This window comes from Phoenix dactylifera, chromosome 1 (assembly GCF_051530095.1).
Source record: "Phoenix dactylifera cultivar Ajwa chromosome 1, Ajwa_hap1_PhDact_Kaust_v1.1, whole genome shotgun sequence".
Classification (NCBI taxonomy): Eukaryota; Viridiplantae; Streptophyta; class Magnoliopsida; order Arecales; family Arecaceae; genus Phoenix; species Phoenix dactylifera.
In genome coordinates this window covers 34,378,110-34,403,659 of record NC_143190.1, presented here as the reverse complement: position 1 = coordinate 34,403,659, position 25,550 = coordinate 34,378,110, and the positions used below count along the sequence as shown (strand labels likewise).

The 25,550-nt window shown below is 39.7% G+C and overlaps 1 protein-coding gene and 1 long non-coding RNA gene across 13 annotated transcripts; both read right to left on the bottom strand.

The window, feature by feature from the left end:
- Positions 1-238: 238 nt before the first annotated feature.
- On the bottom strand, positions 239-21,423 carry LOC103713350 (PITH domain protein (DUF1000)). 12 transcript variants are annotated; one of them, XR_016411360.1, is made up of 10 exons: positions 20,053-20,300; positions 19,871-19,957; positions 19,616-19,739; positions 13,196-13,244; positions 12,976-13,033; positions 12,760-12,806; positions 12,574-12,651; positions 2,136-2,308; positions 1,961-2,034; positions 1,765-1,878 (listed from the first exon to the last, which is right to left on the bottom strand). XR_016411360.1 is itself a non-coding variant. In XM_089930566.1 (9 exons), exons 1-8 carry the CDS (start codon positions 20,089-20,091, stop codon positions 1,986-1,988), a joined length of 531 nt encoding a protein of 176 aa, XP_089786692.1. In that variant the 5' UTR covers positions 20,092-20,300; the 3' UTR covers positions 239-1,278; positions 1,961-1,985. The 12 variants fall into 12 exon arrangements, 6 of the variants coding, with proteins under 6 accessions (XP_089786692.1, XP_026662861.4, XP_089786691.1 ...); XM_089930566.1 differs by lacking the exons at positions 1,765-1,878; positions 2,136-2,308 and adding an exon at positions 239-1,278; XR_016411384.1 differs by having other exon boundaries at positions 1,765-2,034; positions 12,908-13,033.
- Positions 3,256-12,567, bottom strand: LOC149768586 (uncharacterized). Its single transcript, XR_016411415.1, has 2 exons — positions 10,584-12,567; positions 3,256-10,494 (listed from the first exon to the last, which is right to left on the bottom strand). It is a non-coding gene; the product is annotated as an uncharacterized LOC149768586 (long non-coding RNA).
- Positions 21,424-25,550: the final 4,127 nt, after the last annotated feature.

The window sequence follows — 25,550 nt, the reverse complement described above, 5'->3', positions numbered from 1 at the left end:
TGGCATGAATAAGGCTGCCTGATTTGGAATCCTTTTACCACTGTAGATGATGGGAGAGAGGTTTACAAGGCGTTTGACAATAAAGGACAGATTCAGGACCGGCTCGTAGTCGTTTACAAACTATTTTGGAATACCTATCACTGGAGAACAGGCGGATGAGTAAGGGTTCAGCTTCGTATACTGCTATAGAACTGCATATGTGATAAAAATTAAGACAGAAAAGTTGAAAGAAGCCATCTTACAGCAAAAGTATGAAGGTTTCACCGACAGACTGTGTTTCTGCACCCATGATCTGTGAAATATCAGTAAAGTGACGAGTACATAAATTTTAATCAGAAATTACTGTGGCAACTTCCCTTCCAAGTTGGTCCAAGTTCGAGTCAAGCATGGGAGAATGCATGCACCTTAGCAAATATTGGACACGGTGTCTGCCAGTCTGCACTTAACTTTGTCCGGTATGCAAAAAAAAAACTTAATGCTCGGCCTCAGAAATGACAAACCCCAACAGAGTGGTGCATGGCCATTTTGCTGCCCACAAAATCAGGACCTTTCCCAGCGGGCCTGCTTTGATGTCCGGAATTTAAACAAAGAGTGGTGCATGGCTGCAGGTGCAAAATTTAAACAAAATTTTGCACACGTTGCCTTCATTACTTGGTTGGTTTTCTTGGTCACCTCAGATGCCCTCTCCCTCCAAGCCTATTTCTCGGATCAAATTGGATCCACTTGAGCTCAATCGGGCTGGGCCCAATTCATCCATCGCAACGATTTCGATCCATGTTGGACCAATGGGCCTCAACTTTAAAAGTATGGTAAAGATCTAAGTTTGGATACGTGTTGGATCTAGGCAGAGGCATATCATGTTGATAGACTGAGGGGAAATGGATTCCAGAAAACCGACCACAACTAGTTGAAACAAAAGAGCAGTTGGTTGTAACATAGTTACAAAATCTCCTTCCCTATTCTACAACAAGAGCTACAAGCTAATAAATCAGGAGCATCCAACTCACAAGGCCCACCCACAAAGATCGCATTCAGCCACACGTGAGCCTGCCCGGTTATACCTCTAACAACCAAAACCACAGCAATTCAATATAAGCGGCTGGTTGCCATCAAACAGCTGGTGGCAACCATTCAGTAATGGCCCAACAAGACATCCCAGGTGCGCCAATAACTCCAGATGACAGCAACTAAGATCCTATGCACCCAAAATATAACTCAGCCATCGCCTAATAATCCTACTGCGTTGATGACAGCAGTTAAGAAACGCCACCAGAGTTACTGAGACAGAGAGTAGCTTCATCACTAATCATTATTATGCCAATGCAGCTACAACTTTCGAGTAAAAAGAGAAGTCGAGAGAGACAAAAAGGGCGAGCGGGGAAGCAGGAGAGCAGAGAGGAGCAACGGGGTAGGTTTAAAAAGAGCAAAAAGTGAATTCACCCAAAAAAAAAACAGAAAAAAGAGAGAAAAAAAAAAGTGAGACCCGATAGTTTAATGGTACTGGAGCCGTGCCTTTTTATCAGCTCCCCAAGTCGAAAAATGAGCCGTCGCAAAATTCGAGAAAGTAAAAAGGCCAGCCGAGGAAGGGATTAAAACAAAGTGAAAAGAGAAGGAGAGCATGGAAAAGGGCAGGAAGATGGCAGGGTTGTGGTACTGTAGCAGTCGTGGTAGAGATCCCATCACAATAAAGAATGAGGGGCAAATCAAATCTAGTGATGGAGATCATGCCCCCACCCCTCATAACACCATGTCGCCAGACAAGAATATATAATATCTTATCTGAAATAAGACAGAAATTCCGGATCACCGGATCCACAATGTATAAACCGGAAACGCAAGGAGAATGACAAGGAGTTCCGTGGGGCGAATGTGAGAACCCTAATAAATTATGATTTCATTCCGTTAAAAGAGAATCCATTGGAAGAAAATAAAAATAAAAATTGGTATCGGTTTTCCTTGCCTGCTTCTCATCAGATATCCCGCACTCAGTGCTCTTCAATCTTCTTCAAATCCTTCATGTTTGTCGTGTCCACCCTGCATCCAGAATAAGAGTGGCAAAGAAAGTTAACCTTAAGCTTAAAGTTTTACATGAGAGTTTTTTTTTTCTATAAAAAAAAGGAAGAATGACAGCCTACGAATGACTGCCCTGACAGAATAATTGATTCCTGCAAATTGGAGGATATGCCGGCTAGAAGTTCGGCACTGCCGACATTTAACGTGTCATCGATCTGCCCCTATCTTTTGAGGTTACATTTTTTTTGACATCTACTCAAGATTCCTGCATCTAACCGAGATAAGTAACCTGCGACTGTATTTAAGGAAAAGACGGTCACATCTTTTCTGGGCCATTAATCACTGATTAGATGTGAAAGTTTGGAGGATATTAGAATCACGGCCATGTACTTTTATTGCTACTATATATGAGTATGCCTATACGAATTATGAAATCCCAAGGGACCACTACGAATCGATTGAGAATTGAGAGATATTTGGACTTAGAAAAGTAACCAAGGGGGCATGATCTCCATCTCTAGATTTGATTTTAATGCTACTGTAAGAACAGAGAAACACGTCAACCAAGGCATTTTAATGCTACAGTAAATGCGATGGTCATGTTGACATAACAGTGAAGATGCAAAACTTGAGCTTTTTATGCTAGGCCGTAAAAGCTGATATTAACTTGAACATGACCAACTCTTGCAAGCAAGAACAATATAAGGCGCAGCAAATTTTGCAACGTGAAAATCATCATGCATTACGACAGAGTAATTTGTTTGAAAAGTTCAAGCAACTTTACAATATTTAGTGGAAGCGACAGCTATGGCCAAAAGGACTTCCTATGGTAGCTTACAAAATAATTGCTATTTCTATCTTAAAAATTATCCCAAATTGCAATGACACATACAGATTAGAAAAATTAATATATAAATGATGTTAAACACCGTTAAATGCAGACAACATTACATATAACAGCCACTACAACTATAATATTATGACATTATTATGGTTTTAAGCATCTCAAATACTTGTTTGTACTTTGTTGAGAATTAGTTGGACAATTTATAGCCTCAAAACCTTCACTCGCTCACTCGATGCTCGAGTGATAAATCACATAAGTGATACGTGCACACGTATGCGCTGTGCGGCACGTGCGCGCGCGCGCGCGTGTGTGTGAGAGAGAGAGAGACCGAACGAGCGGGTTTCCACGAATGGCTAGCACCATGCATGAACAAGTTTATAGAATTTAATCTTCTGTTTTTATATTTTATTCAATTTCACTGGTGGTCACAAACAATTATGAATATTTGCAAAAAAGTACAGAACATATTCATGCCCGCGAACCTCATGGAGACAAGTTAAAAGTGATTAGCAGAGTTCTTTTTTTAAGAAAAGAACTCTCAGCCAAAGGGTGGGTGTGGCTAAATGTTGAGAAGTTGAATGTCCATGGCGCCTAGATATTTGTAGAGGGTGAAAGTTACCAGTGGATGGGTCAGACATCATGTTGTATTCTTGTTCAAGTTTCCATGAAAACCTTTTGACTTTAAGAAAGTTTGCTCAGGTCTACAAGATAACCTGCTCAGTTATTGGTATGGTTGCTGTGCTGCACACGGTATTAAATTATGATTCCTCAAAACACCATGAGAATGCGATGCATAAATAGGCATAACGCATTATACGTGCAACTGTGTAACATTCGTCAAGAATCCACTGTTGATAGGACTATGACAGAAGTTAAAAAGAAGAGACCATAAGAAAATAAAGCATGATATACAAACATTATGTTGTATTGAGGCATGTCGTGGCATAGTCAAGCTGGGAAAGAGAGGAACATTTTGTAGGCAAAATGAATTTATCAAAATTCTAATACAAAGAGAGCATGCCAAAAACATTAAGAGCCTCTTTGAATGTTCTTGCAGAATTAACTAAAATTTCTGTAGAATTCATGAATTGGACTATCCATTTAAGCATAGTCCTGTATCAACTAAACTCCACCCAACCCAAATCGTATGGAAAAAAAAAAAAAACTCCATAGATATTTTTCCTTCCTGCAGCTCAAAGCTAGTATCTGGGCTGAGTGTGGATAGGCACTTAGAAAATCTAAGCTTGATGGACCAATCGATCCGATTCCTATAGAATTTTCAGCCCAATCATACAGAAATATCCAAACAGATCCTAAGCATGACCTTGTATTAACCAAGCATTATACAACCCTAAGCATGATCTTATATCAACCAAACACTACACAATCCAAATCCTGTGAGAAGAAAAAAAAAACCTCCATAAGCTTTTTCTTCTTGCAGCACAAAAACTAAGATCTGAGCTGGATATGGAACAGACTATTAGAAAATGCAACCTGGATAGGCCAACAGGCTCGATTCCTATAGGATTTTCAACCCAATCCTATACGATATCCAAACAGACCCTAATTACTCTAGAATTACAAAATAGGGAGATCTGGTTCACATAGGCGCGCTTGGTCATTTTGGGGCCGGATTCTCTGGTTTGTAACTTTGTGGGAGTGAAAAGGAGCCCGCACATCTCTGTCATAAGTTTAGACATGATTGAAAGTCAAGACCATCTATGCTTCTATGCCGCCTTATGCTCCTCTGACATGCTTATGCTTTATAAAAGCTTGTGAACAAGATTAATAGCATATGGGTTAAAGAAGATGATGTGACGCCTCCTTCAGATCTGGCTTTTGTCAGAATTGTAGCTATGGTAACAATTCCTTTATTTGAAGGAGAAATAAAAGTCTTACAAGTACCAAAGCAAGTGTGAATGGATACCTTTAGTTCTTAATATTAATACTCAACCTCGTAGAAGATCTAAGTTACGTAATTAAGATGCACTGCCAATACAGTTCCTAGTTCTGTCAACAGTAACACCTTTTTTCTTGATGGCCATTCATGTTTCTCATGGATTTGCCTTCCCATAATAAAAATGCCAGCATGTTACAAAATTAAACAGCTGCAGAATTTTAGGATTTGATACTACACTATAGCATAAAAGGTCATACGGTGTTAGAACTTTTTTTTTTTTTGCGCTAAAGCAGATAATTCATACAATACGTGTACGAATGCACCCAATAAAATTAGAAAATAGAATATCGTGGAGCTTCCGAGGCAGCTCTCCATCTCCAGCCCACAAGGTGCTACCGGCATGGCTAGCTACATAGGCAACCAACCAGTCCATAACCTCGTTAGCTTCTCTAAATACATACTTGGCCTGGACGGCCCTAACATCCTTCATCATCATTTAGATGTCTTGAAGCAAGGGATGATCACAGTCGGCATCCCTCGGATCCCCCTGGATCCAATTGATGACCGTGGCCGAGTCATCCTCCAGGATGACTAAACTGGCTGGTAGCACTCGTCCAGCATGTTGAAGGCCCGCCCAGACAGCTCTCAGCTCCGCACCGAAGACCGTGACGTCGAATAACTGACAGCCGCCCGCTACCATCATCCTGCAATTCGAGTCCTTGATGACGAAACCCACACCTTTTCTCGTGCCTCCACCAAAACAGACCCATCAAAGTTGACCTTAAGGAAGTTTGGGGGTGGGAGCTCCCAAGTGCTGCTTGGGCAGAATGGAAACTCCAGATATTCCAAGCTGTCAAAAGCCCTTTTGAGAAAGAAACATGACTAATCTCCGCTGCCTACGCCCGGGCGTTCTCCGCTACGAGCCTCAGCGACATGCTGTGCTCACCAAAGGTTCGAGCATTTCTTGCCAGCCAGATCTGGTATGTTGTGCAAGTCGCTCTAACAGCCTCCTGGCATGTCAGTAGATTGCCCGACCATCGACGGATAGTCCGTAAGAATTGGTCCCTTTGACTCCAAGCCTCCCATAGAATCTCTACCAATTGCCAAGTCACCCTCGCCCATGCGCATTGAAACAACGCATGGTCCACCATCTTGTTGACACCGCGCACCCCGCACTCTGAGGAAATCCTCAAACCTCGTCCGCTGAGTATTGCTCTCGTCAGAAGCCGATCGCAGACCATCTTCCATAAGAACAGTGCTATCCTCGGGTGAAGGCCTAAGCGCCAGATCCAAGCACACTCCGACCCTGGCTCATGCTCCCACCCGAGGACACGGGAGAGATCTCCCACCCTGACGCCGGTCCTACATGAGATGCTCCAAACCTGAATATCTGGTCTCGCACACCCCGGTACTGGAAGAAACCGGACCCTCTCAGCAAGATGCACCCTGAAAAATTGACCCAACCTGGCATCATCCCATGCTGCCCCGCCCCCCCCCCCCAATCCCTCCACTACCTCGACATTAACTGTAGTCGGCCAGAGCCTCAATGGAAGGGTATCCACCCACGGGTCGCCGGCCACATTGATGCTCCTCCCATCACCTATTAGCCATCAAGTATTTGCCGAAATAGTTGGCAGATACCTCGTGATCTCTCGCTACACGAAGGAGCGTCTGCGCTCACTCCAAGCCACCCCCTCAGAGCCCACCAACTTATCTTTTCTTAAAAAAACATGTTTTTTAATACTATATGAACATGGCATGTGACATTAACGGTAGATGTTTGCCCCCACTTTTTTTTTGAAGTCTATTGTCGAAGGCCTTATTGCACAATCTTCCATATATTGAGCGTATTTTACTTCATAAGAAAATATTACACATCGACCTGCCTAGCATTATGTTAAAACAATCCACAGACTCATCTTATGTTTTATGTATGTTTCATGGACTTTTGGAGATGTTTATGTTCTCACCGCACAACATTAATTTAATTGTAATACCCCCCCACCCCCCCCACAAAAAAAAAAAAAAACAAAAAAAAAATGTGTGGATTGATGGGCTAGCCCGAAGAAGCCGGGCCCATCTATCAAATACGATCGTGCCCTAGGCACGATCGTGGAAGGGGAAAGCAAAGAGGGCATTAGAGGGGGGCGGCAGCGTCCGGCGTGAGGTCGATCGCCGGAGGAGACGAGCACCGGAGAGGAGATCCGGCAGGCCGCAAAGCGACCTCTTCCCTTCGTGAAGACTCCTCACAAATCGGGCGAAGAAGCTTGGGGATCCGAAGGTCTTCCTCCTCCGATTTCCCGCCAGAAAGGCTGTCGGAGCACCCCCACCAGACCATAGGTAAGCACGGTGCTTTCCTTGTGATTTATTTTCTGGATTTGGGGCGGCATGGGTGGATTGGCCGGTGAGATCGTCGGAGAAGGATCCGAAACAGGGGTACCCTGTTTCGGCTTCTCTTTTCAGATCTTGTCGCTGGCCGCCGGCCGCCGGGATTGGCCGAGGTCCATGGCGGTGGGGTGGTCGGGATAGAGGAGATTTGGAGTAGGGTTCTAGGGCTTTGATTGGAGATGGGGGATGGCGGATCCGAGGCCTTCCTCCTCGTGATCCCGTCCCTTCCTCCTCTCCCTCCGCGTGGGTTGGCCACCGGCGACGACGACAGCGGTCGAGGGGAAGGCAGCTTGGGTTGCCGTCGGGTGTGGGGGGAGAGAGGCTGAGCCACCACCTCGGTGGTTCATCTGTTGATGATGGAGGGGAGGGAAGAAAGAAAGAAAGAAAGAAGAAGAAGAAAAAAAAAAAGGGACCCCTTTGCGGAAAGAAAGAAAGAAGAAGAAGAAGAAAAAAAAAGGGACCCCTTTGCGGGTTCATGGGAGGAAGAAGAAGAGGAGACCTCTTCTTCCCCCTTTCTCTTGGCCGGCCACCATCACCGGCGACTGCAAAAGTGGCGGCCGGCGATGGTTCGACCAGTGGGGGCCGAGGTGTGTCGGGATGGGGAAAGTAAAGGCGCAGCCACTATGGCTGCTGCCTTGGACTAAGAGGTGGGGGATGGGAGACATATTCCCATCCGTGAAGAGAGAAGGATCCTTTTTCCTTCTCTCTCATCCATCCCTTCTTTTGGTCTCTTCACCGGGACCGATCATCGTCGCGGCGTGGCGGCGGCTACGACTGGCGACGACATAGGCCGGTAGTACAAGTTGGGAGTCGGGCCACCCCGACTGCCCTAGATTTGGAGGAATTGAGATGTTTGGGGACCTAGTGATAGGCTCCATAGTAGATGCGAATTATGATTTAGAAAATTTAAATATTAAATAATTTAGTTTGTGATTTATAATTGATGTTGTAGGAGAAGAGTCAGCGGAGCCAGCAGATTTTGATCAGGGGACTCAGCACCCCAGCGCGTAGGTTGTGATCTGGATCCTTATATTGAGTCGGTCCACAAATTTCCGTAAGAATCCCTACATCTGAGCACCTCTATTTATGCATTTGTTGGTTTATCGTTGGATATATTTTTATAATTATGTTGATATTAATTTTATGAGCTTGTATGACACATATGAGATGTGCATTCTGATTGCTATGGAAATATTGAAATAATTAAATTGGAGAGAATTAACATATTTTTGAGAATTTATGAAAATATGTGATGTGATGGAAATGTGATTAAACATGTAAAACTAGACATGTAAAATGGGTTGGACTAACCTTGTCATGAGATAGCCTCTACGAGCTTATGCGTAGGATAGCTGCCACGAGCTTATGCGTGGGATAGCCTCTACGAGCTTATGCGTAGGATAGCCTCCACGGGCTTACGCGTGGGATAGCCTCTACGAGCTTATGCGTAGGATAGCCTCCACGGGCTTACGCGTGGGATAGCTGCCACGAGCTTATGCGTGGAATTTGTACAGTCTTGGACTGGGTCATGAACTTGGTTAGTCCAACGCCAGAAGTAAAAAGTCTGAAGACTTGGGAATCAGAGTAATACGTGAATGAATCACGAAATGTGAAAAAGGATTTATGTATACAAAATGGTTTGTGTATATATTTGTTATTTATTGAGCCTTTGAAATGATGAAATGACATATATTTTGATGCATTGATTATTTTATGATTTTTACTGTGTGTGGCTGTTGGGATTCTTACTGGGCTGGAAAAGCTCATACTACTCTTACTTTCTTTTTCAGAGGCACTGAATTTGTAGAGTCCATCGGGTGGGACGAGAAATGAGATCGACAAGGAGTCTGACTGCTAGATAGTAGAAGCAGCATATCTTTTATTGATGGACATTTGAAATTATGTAAGAAATCAGTACATTTTAGTTGGTTTAGTTTGAATACATTAATTATGGATTTATTGAAAATTTTTGTGTATCTTAGGCCTTGCATGATCTTTAGGGCACTGCTCTAGGGCTCATGCGGCCGATCGTGTGCCGGACCCGAGTGATGGGTTCGGGGCGTGACATTAATACATATTCCAGATCACTAGGAAAAAGAGGCTACAAACTAATCTACAGCTTATCATTAAAAACAGGTAAAAAGGGGCACTTTCTTAACAAATAAATAAACCATTAGTACCAACCCTCATTACAACTTTATAAGGTGGCTAAGGTGCTTGTAAAAGGGAACATGAGTGCAAAGTGCTCTGGTCTGGCCATCTGTGCCCTCCACAAAATCAAGTTGTATTTTCATTCAGAGAGTAAAGGCAACACCATAAGAAGAGAGGCTAAAACTTGAGTTTGATAAGCTAATAAGGAAGAGAAGACCAAAGAATATGACAATGAAGAGTACGAAGATGTTGAAAAGCTCGTATTTGACCAATAAAATATACTTTAAGAACCTGCTTTGTTGCAGACTAGAGTAAATCCTGGAATAATGCTAAAGCAAGGACAAAATAGGTAGCAAATGGAGGAACAATGAGGCTTAAGTCCATTGTGCTGTTTTCTCATAATTTTTTTATTCTGATTCGAAGTAATAACTGAATAAACAGTTCTTTGGTAAGCTCCCGAATACCAACCTCTTCTATTCCAGCATAAAAAAACTGGTTGTGTTTCTCAGTATAGGATCGAATAAACCAGAAAAGTAGGTTACTCTTCCACTTATTCCAGTTTTTTCTGCAAACAGAGAAGGGCCTAAAATATTCAGAGAAGGGATAGACAATCTGACTCCTCCAAAGAATATTGCTTTCTTTGATTATGCTAATTGACTATATGGTTGCATGGTTCAGCACTCAAGAAAAAGTATGAGTCTGTGAAAGATCTAAAATGACTGAGAAGATACTTTAAAAAGCTTCCTTATGCTGGTGCTTCTAATTTGAGACCCCAATTCTAGCTGGTGCTCTCATCCTGCATCTCTTCCTCATACAAGAGCTAAACTAACTAGTGTATCTTTATTACTGAAGGGGGTATGTCTCAAGCACCTCACATATTTGTACATATGGCAGCACTTCAAGCATGGACAGGGTCACAGGATCTGCAGATGAGACTCAAAGTAGTTGTAGAATAAATAGTAGAGACAAGCGTGAAAGTTTACGTTTGTCAGATCTCGGTCCACCTGCACTCATGAAATTCAATCAACAAAGCTCTTTAAAACTTCTTGCTTCATTTTCCTTTCTCAGATTGCAAAAGGATCACCAGACTAAGAAAAGAAGCTGCCATGCCAATCTTGATAGGCTACCTGCTGATAGTTTACCTCTTCTATGTACATAGCATTCCCCAGTCACTCCCATAAAATTTCTAAGAGGCCTGTTTTCCATTGAGGAATGCAATCTGATGTTAGTTTTAAAGCCACAAGGATCACATATTATTCAACCCAGCCATGACACACTAAATACCTGGTCAATCAAATATGTTGTTTCTCCTTCAAGGTCTCCTAAAGGTACCCCGCTTCTTTATTCCCTGTAGTATAGCATGCTCATAGAAAGGGAATGACTGACCCTATATCTCTACCTTCATATCACAAATAACATTCTAACAGTCTAAATAGTCGTATTATCTCAAAGCAATTATCATTGTCTTAAGATCATGACTTTTCTTTAAATCACTCTATTAAAGACGATCTTAAGTTTCCCTAAAAGATAATACAAAGAGTAGTGATGAACATTAAAACCTGTCTCGCATGATGGTTTAAGGTTTAAACTTTGATATTATCAGCAGAACTATCCCAACTTTGAGCCATATATTTCGGTAATGTTGTTTAATTTCAGACAATTGATAACAAAATAGACTGAATGTAGATACGTCATAATTTTCACATGTTAAATATCAATGAATTAATAAATTAGTATTTGGAGTTGCATGGCATATTCTTTCTATAGATCATACTGTATGTCTATGTCATGAACACAAAATGTATTCTAGATAAATTAAAGTGCGTATGTATTTTCAAAGGATAAAAAATCCTGGATAGCAAATAATTAATGGATTTTGAAATAAGGTGACAACTATACAGTTGGTCCAGTTTTATAAGTTCTGGAAGATGTCTAATTGATCCAATCCAGTTTCATCCTAAATCAGCTTTTACTGGGCTAACACGAACTTATAACCCCTTACAGTATACCATTCACTTCAATAGGAGAAGGGGAAAGAAGCCCCTGAAAACATTCAAGATGAAACTTCATGTTTGATGTTTCATCAAACCATGCTAGAATGATGCTTGGTATTAACTAGCACAGGAAGGATGTACCGTATATCAAGCCACCCAATAGGAAAAATTATGAGTTTCACTAGCTTTTAACATGTAGGCATGTTTGTTGACACGTGTGTTACCTAGATTCTTGGACCTTTAAGTATTAATTACTACACATATATGGATTTGACACAGTTTTTGTATCAATTAATATATCGATAAGTCAATTGTGTGCTAAGAACATCCTTCTTAACGAGTCTACTGTGTCTGGCATAATCGATGATAAATGTTTCACTCATTCATTATGGAAATTTCTTATTAGTATCACTAGTATTATGCAACATAAAGCATATAAATAATTTATATGCATGCAAACATCATATCCAAATGAGTATAGATGAATTGTAAAATCTATATTGAGTGTCAGGAATTCAACAGGCTGCAGCAGGGCTAAAACACAGAATTTGACCAAGCAAGATAGGTTGCCAAACGTATTAGTTCCTGAGTATTTAGCATTCGATTAATGAGAGATAAGATAATGTTATTCTAATTCTTCGTTTTTTTGAATAAAAATTTTTGTATCTTTTCTCAGCACATAACATTTTATCAACAAGCCAACTAGAATTGAGATTGACCTACCAGCAAGATATTTTTTGGACTACCCACAAGATATTTAATAGCGATATACTTTGCAAATCATGACAACCCCAGAAATAGATTATGGTTTTCGGTCCAAAGGACGGTCCAAAGGAAGTGGTGTTATAGTCATGCAGTGTAACAAGAAATATCTTATTTCTAAGCTGCCATTTGCCAGAATAAGATGATCAGGAGATGACACCCCACAAGAAGGCTACAGCAAAACCTTGCCTTACTAACTTGATTTTAAATAGAGAAATCTCAAGGCAGATAATTAAGAATAACTTCACTATCTGGAAACTTGATCTTACTTGGTTGCACAGAGCTCTGGCCAATGACCCACAAACCATTACAACTTGGTTGGCCAATCACTGACTTGTAGGTAATTGTACACAAAAAAGAAGCAGAATATGTAATATATTGCATACAGAAAATATCTGAATATAATTACAGTGAAAATATCTAATGAGGAAAAATTATGATGAGATAAAAGTCAGTAAGAATAAAAGATGTCTCAAAGGGGAAAACAAAGGATAGCAAGAAAGGGGTCATGTACTCACGTAGTTCCATAAAGGACAATCTTCTGAACCTTAGAGACATCATTACCACCTTGGTTGTCCTCAATAAAAATTGTCAAGCTGATAAAATTTAACTTACAATAAGATAATCTCATGATTGTGTTGATTAATGCAACTAGATAAATAACAATAACAAAAACATAAAAACATAACACAATATGCTCATACCTGCGAACATTCTGAAACTTGACATACTTTAAGTTAACAGGCTTTCCCTGCAAATGGAACAAAGCTGTGAAATCCATCAAATAAAGTCATAATACCGACACATTTGGGGAAACATGTAATTTGCATGATCATACAGATTGCAATTTACCTGATATAAAGTAAATGTAATCTCAACCACAACAAAATGAACAAGGACGATATCTCACAAAACTTTACCTTCAAATTGTCTGGGGATAAAGCAATTGAGTCACTGGATGGGAAGTCACTAACATTACTGAAAGAGTTATTAGAACACCAAATAAATGATTTAAGCCATAAATAGCCATGGTTAAAGTTATTAGAACACCAAATAAATGATTTAAGCCAGAAACAGCCATAGTTGCCATGCGATTTTTATAAACAAGATGGATATATTGGGAGCCAAAATATAGCATACCTAAAGCCCATATGCTCTTTGTTTGTGAAAAGTTTTACTGTCTTTGGGCCTGCCAGATGACCATTGGAGATTTTCAATCTAGCATTTCTATTGAATCTAGTAGAAATAATCAAACTGGAAGGAGCAAGTAGCACAAATTGAAAAAAGAAAAAACCTGCCTTCCTTAGTTTATGAGATACCAACTATGAGGACAAATAGCTGTCAAGCTAGGCTCAGAAAGAAGGTTAACAAACAATAGGATGGTTGACTAGTCTTTTTCAGGCTTCAAATTCTTTTAACAACTTTTACATGAAAATTTTAATTATTTCACTTCTGGAGAAGCGGGTCCTAGAAATGTTTAATGGAGTTAGTAGGTGCCAAAGCTTCTAGGCTCACTTCTAGGCAGGGTAAAGCATGATGTGGTCAACAGCTTCTAGGCTCACTTCTAGGCAGGGTAAAGCATGGTGAGGTCAACATATTTCTCATGATTGCAATCTTTATCTAACTACTATGTTCTTTTAATTGTTATTTCATGAAATAATGGGGGGAGAGATTTAGAAAGGTGTCATTTAACTAGGTCTCAAGATACCATACTGAACTAACATACAATTCAGGTTGGTTTAATGATCAGAAAGTTCAAAACTCACTCAAGTCAGCATGAAGCTTTCTTCAGATCGAGCATGTATGTACCAGAATTGCCCTAGGTTTGGGCTGGGAAATACCCATGTTAGAGAATGGGTCAGCTTAAGGCTTGGACAACTAGACCAAGCAAAACCCAAGTTAACATATATAGAGTTAGCCTAACAAAATCTGAACTAACCTTTTCTATTGTTTGCTGTTCTAAATAATATCATCAGAATCTCGGACTATCACATTTCTCCCTTATCTTGAATATAAGTAATAATATCAAAAAAATATTGAACCTTAATTCTCTCTTAATCGTAATAATTAAAACAAAGGAATATTATAGTCTTCTAGTTAATATTTAAGAGGAATCAAATCTAGTAGGGCTGCGCTTGGCAAAAGCCAAATCATTATGCTACAGAGTCAGTAATTCTTTTGTCTGCAACAGAGATATTGGTTTTGGTTACTGAAGTTCAAAGGAAAGATGCTCAATGAGGAGGTAGATATAAAATTACATGAATGTAACAGTGAAGACAATGCCAAATCACTAGTGAACTCCAATGAGGAATATATAAAACACAGGGCTAGAACACTCTGTTTATGAGCTGTGGTATGAGTTGTCCTGACACTCCAGGAAGCCGTGAATTATGAGCGCCCGTGGTTACTGGGCAAGAGTTGAGGGCTACAAGAAGTTTTTGGGTCCAGGCATTCTAAGCAAGCAGCCATTGTGACAAATGAAAGCTTGACACTTTCTTATTACACCACGAAGATTTTGCGGTCTACCACATGCACAGTTGGCACTCGTTCTCCCATAAAAGGCTGTCATTATCAACTCCTCTCTCTCTCTCTCTCTCTCTCTCTCTCTCTCTCTCTCTCTTCTCTGTTCATTTTTAATGGATTCCATCTCTGTCTCAATAGTTCACTGACAACTAGAAAAAACTAAATGCTAAGCTTATGTAAGTTAAAAAAGCATCGTCTTAGAATCAAGCCATGGCCTCCCTCCCCTGTTCTCAGAGCTCGCCTTCTGCTTCCAGAAAGGGATAAGAATTGGTCTTCAGAGCTGATGGTAATGCTTGGCTCCTTCACTATTCAACTCCCTGATGGTCGGAAGTCGGACAATCTTTTCCATGTGACCCGCACTGATCACAAAGAAAGGTGTCTTCACAGTGTTCTAGCCCTTAGTTTTATATCTTCAAAGGATATTTATAATGCTCCAAGGGTAGCTTAGTTTATAGCATCCAATGGAGAGGCTAAAGAGAAACCTTGAAAATCAAGTGAACACAAAGGAAAATTGTATGGAGATTAAACTTTAGGACCCAAGTTCTAATGGAATCCAACTGAAACAGATACATCACCATCAAAGATGGAACTAATGGTATCGAATGTACCATCAAAAGGATCCAAGACTTGGAGCTTCCACTAGATTGACAACATCATAATAGCGATAGTTGGACTTTTGATGGAAGGATGGTTAACCTTGAAGAAGAACTGCATATAGCTTGCTTAAATCATGAGGATGGTCCTGCATGGCTGTGAATCGTTGCCATGGTTAAGACACCTTCTATGGTCTCAGTGGATGGAGTATCATTATTTAGAGATAATTGGCTTCTTCATGCAGTATAGAAAGATGGGTGTCTACAGTTGCCCCTTGGACTAACATTTCAAGAGGACATGCCAGTCGAGGCCCTTATTCTCCAGAGTCATAGCCATCTGAAGCAATGGGTTTCAAGTCATTTTGATAGAATAACAGGTGTCATCCAATTCGTTTCATACAGCTAGGTAACTACTATCAATTGGGTTTCGATGTCAATTGCTGTCAGAAGGGATTTGAGTCTTTTTGAACATGAAACCCTAAAATTTCATCTCCCTTCAATTTCTTTTACACAAAATTACTCATTTTTGATGTTTTTCTTTAGTCCCAATTGAAAATGCAACAATTGTACCTCTCCCATGGACCACTACAAATACCCTCTATCCCCGAGGGCAAAAACCATCAAGCAATCTCGGCAAGAGCTCACAGCTATCCTGCAACAAGCATACTTGCTGGAGGTTATGGCTTGCCTAAGGTATTTAAATTAAAAAAAAAAAAAAACTTTTGACATGGTTTCTAAGAGCACAAAGGGCTTGCTGATGCTTGCGGAGGTTCGGCCATGGGCATTAGCATATTTAGGGAAGTCTTTTCTCTCTCTCTCTTTCTTTTGATTCCACTAGCTAGATAGTTCCTTCTTTATGCACTTATGTCAGCCCTTTACATTAGGTTCATAGCATAGCTCTACTAAGTTTCCTCTCAGGGTTTTTTATAAGAGAAGGAAGTTGATCTTCACCCTTCCCCACCAAGTTTCTTAACAATTACTTTTAATTCTAGTGTTAGCTTTAGAATACCATAATATGCTCCTTAGATCTAATCTCCTCCATACTCTATCTTGCAATTACCTAGCAATAGACATCTAGGTAGGGTGCAAAGACTGATGTCGTTGTGTGTTTAGTCCCACATTGGTTATGCATTAGAAAGATCTTGGGTACTTGTACAGCACCTAGGAACCTAAAATATGCCTAATTGGCTAGCTTTTGTGGGTAAGGTTCTAGGTTGTTACATTGGGGCATATCCCTAACCTAGAGAGGTTGAACTTGTAGAAGCTTCATCACCTTGTACCATAAGTAACGATGTCTTAGCAACTAAAAGCATCAAGTGGCAGTCTCAAAGCTCCCGAGTAGCTGTAGGACCATGCATGGAAGTTTAGTATAATACGTGGCAATCATCCACTGAGACTAAAGAGTAGCTCAACCCCAGTCCTACAGCAATGGGTCTAAATTGCTTCCAAGGTCCAAAGATAAGGTGGTAGAAGCTCTAGCCCCACAAAATGGACACAAAATGGACATGAGCAATTAAATTGAAAACAACTAGACAAAAATATGAACTAAATAAGGTCCAAAGATAAGGTTCCATTTTAGCTTTCTTCCTTATGTTTATTTAGTACCATCTTTGCTCCTTCTTTGTGGTGAAGTACCACCTTTGCTCTTTGGTTTGCTTGATTATATGTATAAACAAAAAAAAAAGAAGAAAAATCATACATGAAGCCTACTTTGGCTTGTAATGCATTGCTCATATATATAAGGGAATTGGTAGATGAGGGATTGTCTGATAGTCTTCTATGATATCTTTATGATCTAATGGCATGATGCAGGAATTTCTTTATTTCTCCTTTTCTAGAGAAAAAAGGCTACAATCCAGTTACATACTAATGAGGAAGTCTAGAAACAAAAAAGGAAAACAATTTATGCTACTCATCTCAATCCTAGGTTTTACGTGCTAAGTCATAGGAACCTAGGGAATGGCAGCACAACTACATAAAGAAGCCATGATACCGAAACAAAGTTCATTCAGATGGACATCTCAAACTGTAGAGATTTTTTTTTTTCAAAAATGTTGGTTTCCGCATTAGTAAACCTACTACAAAATTGTCTAGGTTCGATGACCTATCAAAAGCTCACATTTGGAAAACCTAACCAGAAGATGGGCCTCGTCAGTAAATGTCTAAATAATATGCATATCAAAAATACTAAAAAAAAATTTCCATTCTTCTTGAGCTTACCAGCTTTTTGAAATTTGTTAATGATTGAATACAAATTCAACTATTTGTTAAAAGCCTTGTCAACTCAGCAAACGTTTTTAGATAAATATCAAACCATATCCTGGGTTAATTTTCATCCAATAGGACTTAGATATGAAGGAAAGATGACCCCAAAGATAGAGTAAAAAAAATATATTGAAGTGCACGTACGTATGTCAGCACAATATTGAGTTGCATCTAGTTTAAACACATGCTTGATTATTTACAAGACATCCATGTCATATTTCATGGCATAGCATGACAGCCAGCAAAAGAAGATGCCCTTGTGATCCACCAGCACTCCCTTCACTAATATCCACACAATCAACTTAAGCCATGCATAACTCCAATGGCCAAATGAGCTTTGTGATTCTTCACACTATATCTAATTCCAACATAAAGCATTATCCATTATCACCAAAAGGAACCAGAACTCAAAATAATTCCATGATTTTTCACCACCATGCCTGTACATGTTTGACGTTGAACACTAGGAAGATAAAAAAAAAACTAGAAATTACCACCCCATTCCCATTACATTTTCCATTAATGAACCTTACCCTCCCAAATAATTACAAAATGAAGTCCTCTCCCAACTAACCAACCTTCACATCCCCCTCTGCACTTCCTCAAATAGACAACCACCAACCAATACCTATTGCCTTCTTAGCAACAATCAAACTAAACTTTTGACCATTCATCTTTGAATCTAACCAAGGATCTACAGATCCCCTTTAACCTTGATTAAATGCCTCGCTTCTCCAACCAAATTTTGATTTCTATAGTTTGTAAATGGCAATTGCCCCCCTTAGATGATTCCAAGCATCCTGCCTGTACCCACAATTTGGCCATTTTCATGAGGTAGGTTGACCTATTATTTTTTACTTAAATCCTACTAGAGCCCTGGCATCATCATGCTTTTTTGGTAGAGTTCCTTGTGTTTGAGATCACTCAAGTTCTCAACTTGGCTTGTAAAGCACTAAGCTAGGGAGAACTTTTTTGATGAAAATAAAGATTGGGCCTAAGCAATGGTATGCAGAATCTTTAGTCCATACAGTTTACTCAAGGCCTTGGAGCGCACATCAACATTTGCATTAAAATTAGGATTCGATCAATTTCCAAGTCAATTGAGTCAGCTTCCTTTACAAAGGCACAACTTGAGTTGTACATCTGTTTTAAGGCATGTCAATACTAGCTTTGAAGATGACTTCAAACCCTATGAGTTTTATGCTGCGACTTTTAGTCAGGTTGGCTTTTATAATGGTCAAAAGAGTTTCAAAGGTTCAATACAAGATTATAATGCACTTTAACTAAAATTACAAAAGGCTTCAGTGATTTCTGGGTAAAATTAAGGGTCTGTTTGCATGCCTCTGTATTTTCCTAAAACATATAATGATAAAACACAATTCTGTTTTGCAAAACAGATTTTATGAAAAATAGGGGGAGATTTGTTTTTCATAAAACTCACTTTTCAGGTTTTATGCCTTGTCAAATTTGGCAAAACAAATTTTATGGAAAACAACCGAACAGCCATTTTGTAAAACCCATTTATTTAAGATTTTTATAAACTTGTTTTATTAAAACTTGTAAGCCAAACTGCCCCTAAAGGTTATAGGTAAGGCATCTTTATTATTAGATGCTTTCACATGTAACTATAGTCAATTTAGAGCCCTTTTAGTAAAAATTTGTTTATACACGACAAGCCATAGATATGAATTAGCGACTTACTTTCTTTGATTTATGAATAAACTTATTTTTCTCATGGTGGAATCCAGGAAACACCCTTAACCCCGTTATTTTTCCTTGCATAAGCAAAGAAAGAGAAATATCCAATATAAGATACAAGAATTTCATTTTAATGCAATAAGCATAACTCAACTATGCTTAGAAAACAAGGTTCCAATATAAAGAACATGCAAGTTGTGCAGTTGTAACAGAAAAAGGCACAGACATTGTGGACTTGTAGCAGATATGAATGACAGAAAGTCCAGGTAGTGCTACCGCCAATTCAACATAGTGAAACGCAAGAACTAAGTAGCACAAATCTAAATTAAACAGACAAAGAAACCATGCAACAAAAACAACAACGACTGAAATCTCATCACAAGTGTCTTCTCTTCTCTTGCCCAAACATATATTTGGAATGTCTCAAACTTAAATAATATATTCCATTTTAAACCCTAAATTCACAAGAATCTAGCAGTACCTTCCTCTTCCGGCCCTTTAATAACAACTGAATGCAGCTTGATGACTTGCGTGAAAGGAATATAAATTAAAAGCTGCTCATCTGCATCGCTCTCCAGATGCAAACCATCATCATCCCTATAACCCTAAACCCAAAACAGGACAAATATTCGAAAGAAATAAGAAAAGATTCAACAAAGAGACCAAAAAAATTAATCAGAAGGGAATCAAGTTTAAAGCGACGGATGAAAGAGAGCTGCCGCCTCCGACCAATCACCTGTTTCAAGGCATTGGTGAGCGAGTGACTCGTGCTCTGATTGAGGCATTCGACTCCGCTCCAGTCAACGAAATCGACTAGATCCACCTAGAGGCAGGGAAAACATAAGCGAAATTTAGAAGAATCCGTGGAACCGCAAGCGTGGCAGGGGGAGAAGCGGCTAGGGTTTGATCGGGAGTCACCTGGCCTCGTGGGATCGCAGAAGCAGCTGCGGAGTCCATGGCGAGAGAGCGAGCGATCGATGCGAAAGAGAGGGGGGCGTTAAATCCCTCCAAGCTTGGTTTTAGCGCTTGGATTCACGAGGAAGTGCGCAGGTTTTTAAAGCGCCCGGTTCGAGGAATCCACCGCGCAGTTGGAAAAAGAAAAGAAAATAAATATATAAATAAGAAAAAGGTGGGGAAAGAGGGGAGCCTTGGTGATATGGAGTCGGACATTGAAGATGGGTAAAAAATAGGAATGAAATGGGTCGGGTATATCCGAATAATATCCATTCGGAATTATTTTTATATTTCAATTTATTTAGATATAAATTAAAATTTAATCATATACCTATGTTTATATTTATTAAAAAAATAGATATGAATATAGATATACAAATTATTTGATCAATATTGGATTTCATTGTCATTTTATTTAATTTTACACTACACTTATGAATTTTTTTAAAAAATAAATAGTTATTAACTTGATTTATCATCCACTTAATAATATTTTTGATTACATGGTTATAAAGTTCAATTATCTGATTTATGTGACTACTGGGCCAGGGCCGCCAGATGGGCCGACTTGGACCAAGGTTGGCAGCCCATCTGGAGGCCACCACCTTCTACTTCGGAGAGAAGGAAGGGGGGACAGCTGCCAGGTAGAAGGAAGGCACAGCTACCCGGCCGCTAAAGTGGTTACCATCGCCCCCGAAATCTTCCTATTTCTAGATCTCTCACCGTTCTCTTTCCTCTTCCTTAGAGAGGATTCCCTAAACCAACAACAAAGACGTCAGAGCGGGGATCGTCACAGCTACTTCCAGGAGCAAGGTAAACCTTAACCCTTGTTTCCTTCTACCTCATGATAACGAAATAAAAGAAAAGAAAAGGAAAAGGAATAGGAAGAAGAAAAAAGAGGTGGTGGGGGGGAGACCATTCACCTTGGTTGATTCGTTGTGTCGCCGTCTTTGGCCGTGGTACGGAGGCCCCCTTTCCTCTCCCCTGCTCTCGGGGAGGGGGGGTGAACTCTCGCCCATTTTCCCTCTCTTGTTTCACGGGAAAGAAAAGAGGGGAGGGCGATGAAGAAAAGAAGAAAAGAAAGAAAGAAAGAAAGAAAGAATAAAGGGAAGAGGGGACACACCCGTGTGCAGCTGCGAGTGTCGCCGGTGTTGCGGGGAGTGGCCATGGATGCTGTGAGAGCCGCTGACCTCGGCTCGGGTGCAAGTGCAGGCCGCAAGACCGACCGCGGGCGTCGGCTGCAGGCGCGCGGCCTCGGCCGCGAGCGCCACCGACCGCAGCCGGAGCCCTCCTGAGCTCACCCTCCTCTCTTTGCAGCAGAAGAAAAGGGAAAGGAAAAGAGGAGTTGGGAGAAGGTTATAGAGAAAAGGAAGAAAAGAAGAAAAAAAAAGAAAAGAAAAAGAAAAGAATAAAATAAATAAAATAAATAAAAATAAAAAATAAATATAGATATTAAAATAGATGAATAAAATAATTAAGAGAGAGAAATCACTTTCAAGATATACCTCTTCTCTCTCTACATTATAAGTAGTTTCTAGCCAAATTGGCTGATCTGGACTTGAGGTTCATTCAAGCCCGTTTTGGAGTTTTAAATTAGAATTAGTTAAAGAGCAGTGGATAATTCATTTTTAATCATTTGATAGGTATAGAGCATTCGTTGGCTGAGATTAGGATTTCGAGAGCGAGTCGAGGTAAGTAACCCAGGCACAAATCTTATTGATTCCTAATCACTATTTAATTGTAAGTTTGAAATTATGAAATTATATTTGATATGATGTATTTTCTCAAAATTAGGATCAAGCATATGATTGCATGTAATTCATGAATTTGATTAAATAGCATTCTTTCATGAATATGTGATTGGTTGTGAATTATAATTATGATAGATTGCATGGAAATGATATTTGTGGTATGATTATGCATTTTTTTTAAAACTATATGATGCCATTTATCATTTTCCGACCTATTTATAAAGGTATGATTTATGAAAAAGAATAATAATTTATAAACTCTTAGATAGCTATGCCCGCCTCTAAAAATAGAGGCCCGTTGACACTCTGGAGCTAGCATCCAACGAATACGACTCTCTGCCAATGGGTTAAAGTTGGCAATAAATATGAATGAGTTAGAAAACACTAGTCGACTACGAATACGGCCTGTTACGGAATTATAGTGACCATAGCAGCACATCCGTGTAAGAGTAGGATTTATAAAGCATGGATAGATGACATCATTTTTATATGAATTGCATTATCATGTTTATGAACTTTCTTGATTGAGCATGCATTGCTTTATGAATAGTTTTGAGTATATCATCCGTAAAATGCTTTATTTTGCTATAACTGTTATATTCTTCAAATGAAGCATTGACATGAGATATATTATACTTAATCCGATAAGATAGTCCATGGTTACTTACTGGGCTACATAGCTCACATGTCTCCTGTTGTTTTTTTTTAGATATATAGGGTTGCTAGGAGCAGAGAGCCTGAAGATTTATGGGTTAGAAAATTCATTTTGTACTATTCCATTTTGGAAAAACACTCTATGAATGAAATGTTAGTTTTATATGAATTATTAATGAGGCTTCGTGTTACTATGAGCAGTAGCTTACAGTAGCACGGCCGTGTCATGGGTCTGACCCAGGGCGTGACATTCAGTGGTATCAGAGCAATAGGTTTGATCATGGGTAGAAGTTATGATTTTAGTAAGGAGGAAGTTAGATTTAGTTTAACTAGTTGTTTGATAAGAATATAAATAAATAATTAATTAAATTAATTAAATATATATATCTTAGTTATTGTCTTTGACTAAAATTGACATTTTAGGCAAAAAAATGAACTCCAAATAGCAGGAGACTTCAGCCAAGATAGCGGCTCAAAAGAGAAGGGCAAGTATAACAACTCAGGACCTCACCCAAAATGGCTAGCCGGAAGGTATTATTTGGATTTCTTGATCTTGTATAAGTATCCAAGATCTATCCAGCAAATAACCGATGTGGGACTAAACACACGCCCGCACGAGTCCTCACATACTTTCCCCGTTCAAGCTCCGGCATCCTCGTCAGGCTAAGGGTTCAAATTCATTCAAATTTAATCATAAACACCACGATCGGCCCGTGGTCAGCTTCAATGGATCTGTGCTGCAGTGTCTCATAGTCCACATAGGTTATGGGCCAAGTCTGCTCTGATACTATTTGTAACAACTTAGGACCTCACCCAAAATAGCTAGCCGGAAGGTATTATTTGGGTTTCTTGATCTTGTATAAGTATCCAAGATCTATCCAGCAAATAATCGATGTGGGACTAAATACACGCCCGCACAGGTCCTCACAGCAAGAGCTACCGTGAAAGGTGCTACTAGCTAGCCGGTTGAGCAAGCTCCTAGCTCTACAACCACTCAAGCAGACATTACTGGTGTTTGCCAAGTGGTAGCTCAGTCTCTCCAGCAGCAGCAACAGATGTAGGCAGCTTTCCGACTTGCACCATCTACATACTCCTACTATAAGAGATTCCGGAGGTTGAATCCTCCTATGTTTGATGGTGGAGCTGATCATTTAACTACTTAGATCTGGATTCAGGAAATAGAAGAAATGTTCGATGCACTACAATTTTTCGAAGATGTCAAGGTCAGACCGGTGATTTCCATTCTTAGAGAAATGCCAAATTTTGGTGGACGGCCAGGAAAGCTGCAACTAAAGATGATGATGAATAGCTGCTGACTTGGGATGAATTCTGTTGGGAATTATATCCTAAATGTCAATCGTCAGCATATTGATGATTGAATTTTGTAAATGAATTGACAAATTAATAAAGTATTATTTGGCATTATTCATCATTTCATCTTCAAATGAACTCTTATATGATGAAGTCCTTAGGACTTATGTTATGATAAAGGAGGATTTATCTTTCAGTCCTTAAACTTGTTCGCGACCAAATGATATGTTGTTACTAGGACGACAACATTATCGAGATTAGGTCGTTGTGTGACATATACGTTGGTCGTCCTCTTAACCAAGGAGTGTGGAGACACTGGTATGCCATACAGGTGAAGTGTAGGAGTACATTTCACTGAACGTGACCAATTCCGGAACGATCTACTGTCGAGAGATGTTCCGAGTGGATATGGGTATAAGTTTGGCCCTCTGACCTGAGATCGCAACCTATAACTAGCAAGCAACTCACTGTACTTTGGTACCGGACTACCTGAATTTCTAATTCAGTGACGGAAAGTCACTGGGTGCAGTCAAGTACTTGCGTAGTCAGTTGTGAGTCGAGATGGAATTGACCCCTCCTGCAAATAGAAGATAATGTCTTGTGATTAATTTAGCAAAACCTTGGCCAGGGTAATCTCAGTGAGGAGTCACGGGATATCTAAAGTTAATCACATAATGGATGTACTAATTATAGGGTTGACAGTGAGCTCTAAATCATCCTGGCATTAGGAGTCAAAGGGATTGAATTATACAGTAACCATAGTCCAGGGTTCCAGAATATTTGCTTCGCATATATTCGGCCTATCCGGACGTCGGGTACCATTGCTAGATGGTCACATCGATTAGTATAGGAAGACGTTCCTATACTACCGGCTTAGGTTCGAACCTATGAGGTCACACGCATAGAAGTTTCTAGGTTGATCAAATGGCTGATTGATGATTAAGAATTATTCAGGAGTAATTTGGTCAATTCGATTGACAAATTATCCTAAGCAAAAGCTGCATTAAAATAATTATTGAATTATTTGAGGATTAATTAGCAATTAGATTGCTAATGAACTCAATTTGATTGAGTAATTAAGCTTAGGTTGAGCCAAATTGAATAGGATTCAATTTGGGCTGCATCAGGGTTTGACCTAATTGGATTGGGTTCAACCCTAGTAGATTGAGCTTGATCCAATTGATGGGACTTGACCCAATTGGATTGGGCTTGATCCAAATCAATTAGAAGACCTTATTTGATGAGGATTATGAGTCCAAATAATCAGAATTGAATAAGGAGAAGAATCCCTAAATTTTAGGAACACATCCTTATCTTCTTGGAGAAGAATGACACTTTAATTTATTCCCAATATTTTCTATGCCTATCCTCTTTATTTTTGGCCAAAAATTGGTGTGAGAAGAGAAGAGGCGTGGGGCTATAATTTCTATAAAAATGGCGCCTTAAATATTTCTAGAAAGATTTAGATGAATTTCCTAATTTGTAGGGATTGCATGGTGCATGAAATAGGGTGGTCTGCGGCTGAATTTTGGACGCATGAATTCCTATCTTTTAGGGATCCAAAATGCACAAAATTTGGATATGTTTATCTCCTCTTAGCTGTCAAACCACCAGAATTTTTTGGGAATTTTATCAGCCAAATTAGTTGGCTAAATTAGGTTTGATACGTGGGGGGATCTTTTGGCTATAAAAGACCCCCATGCCTTGGGTTCAACATATACCATATTTAGAGGTTTCAAAAAATTC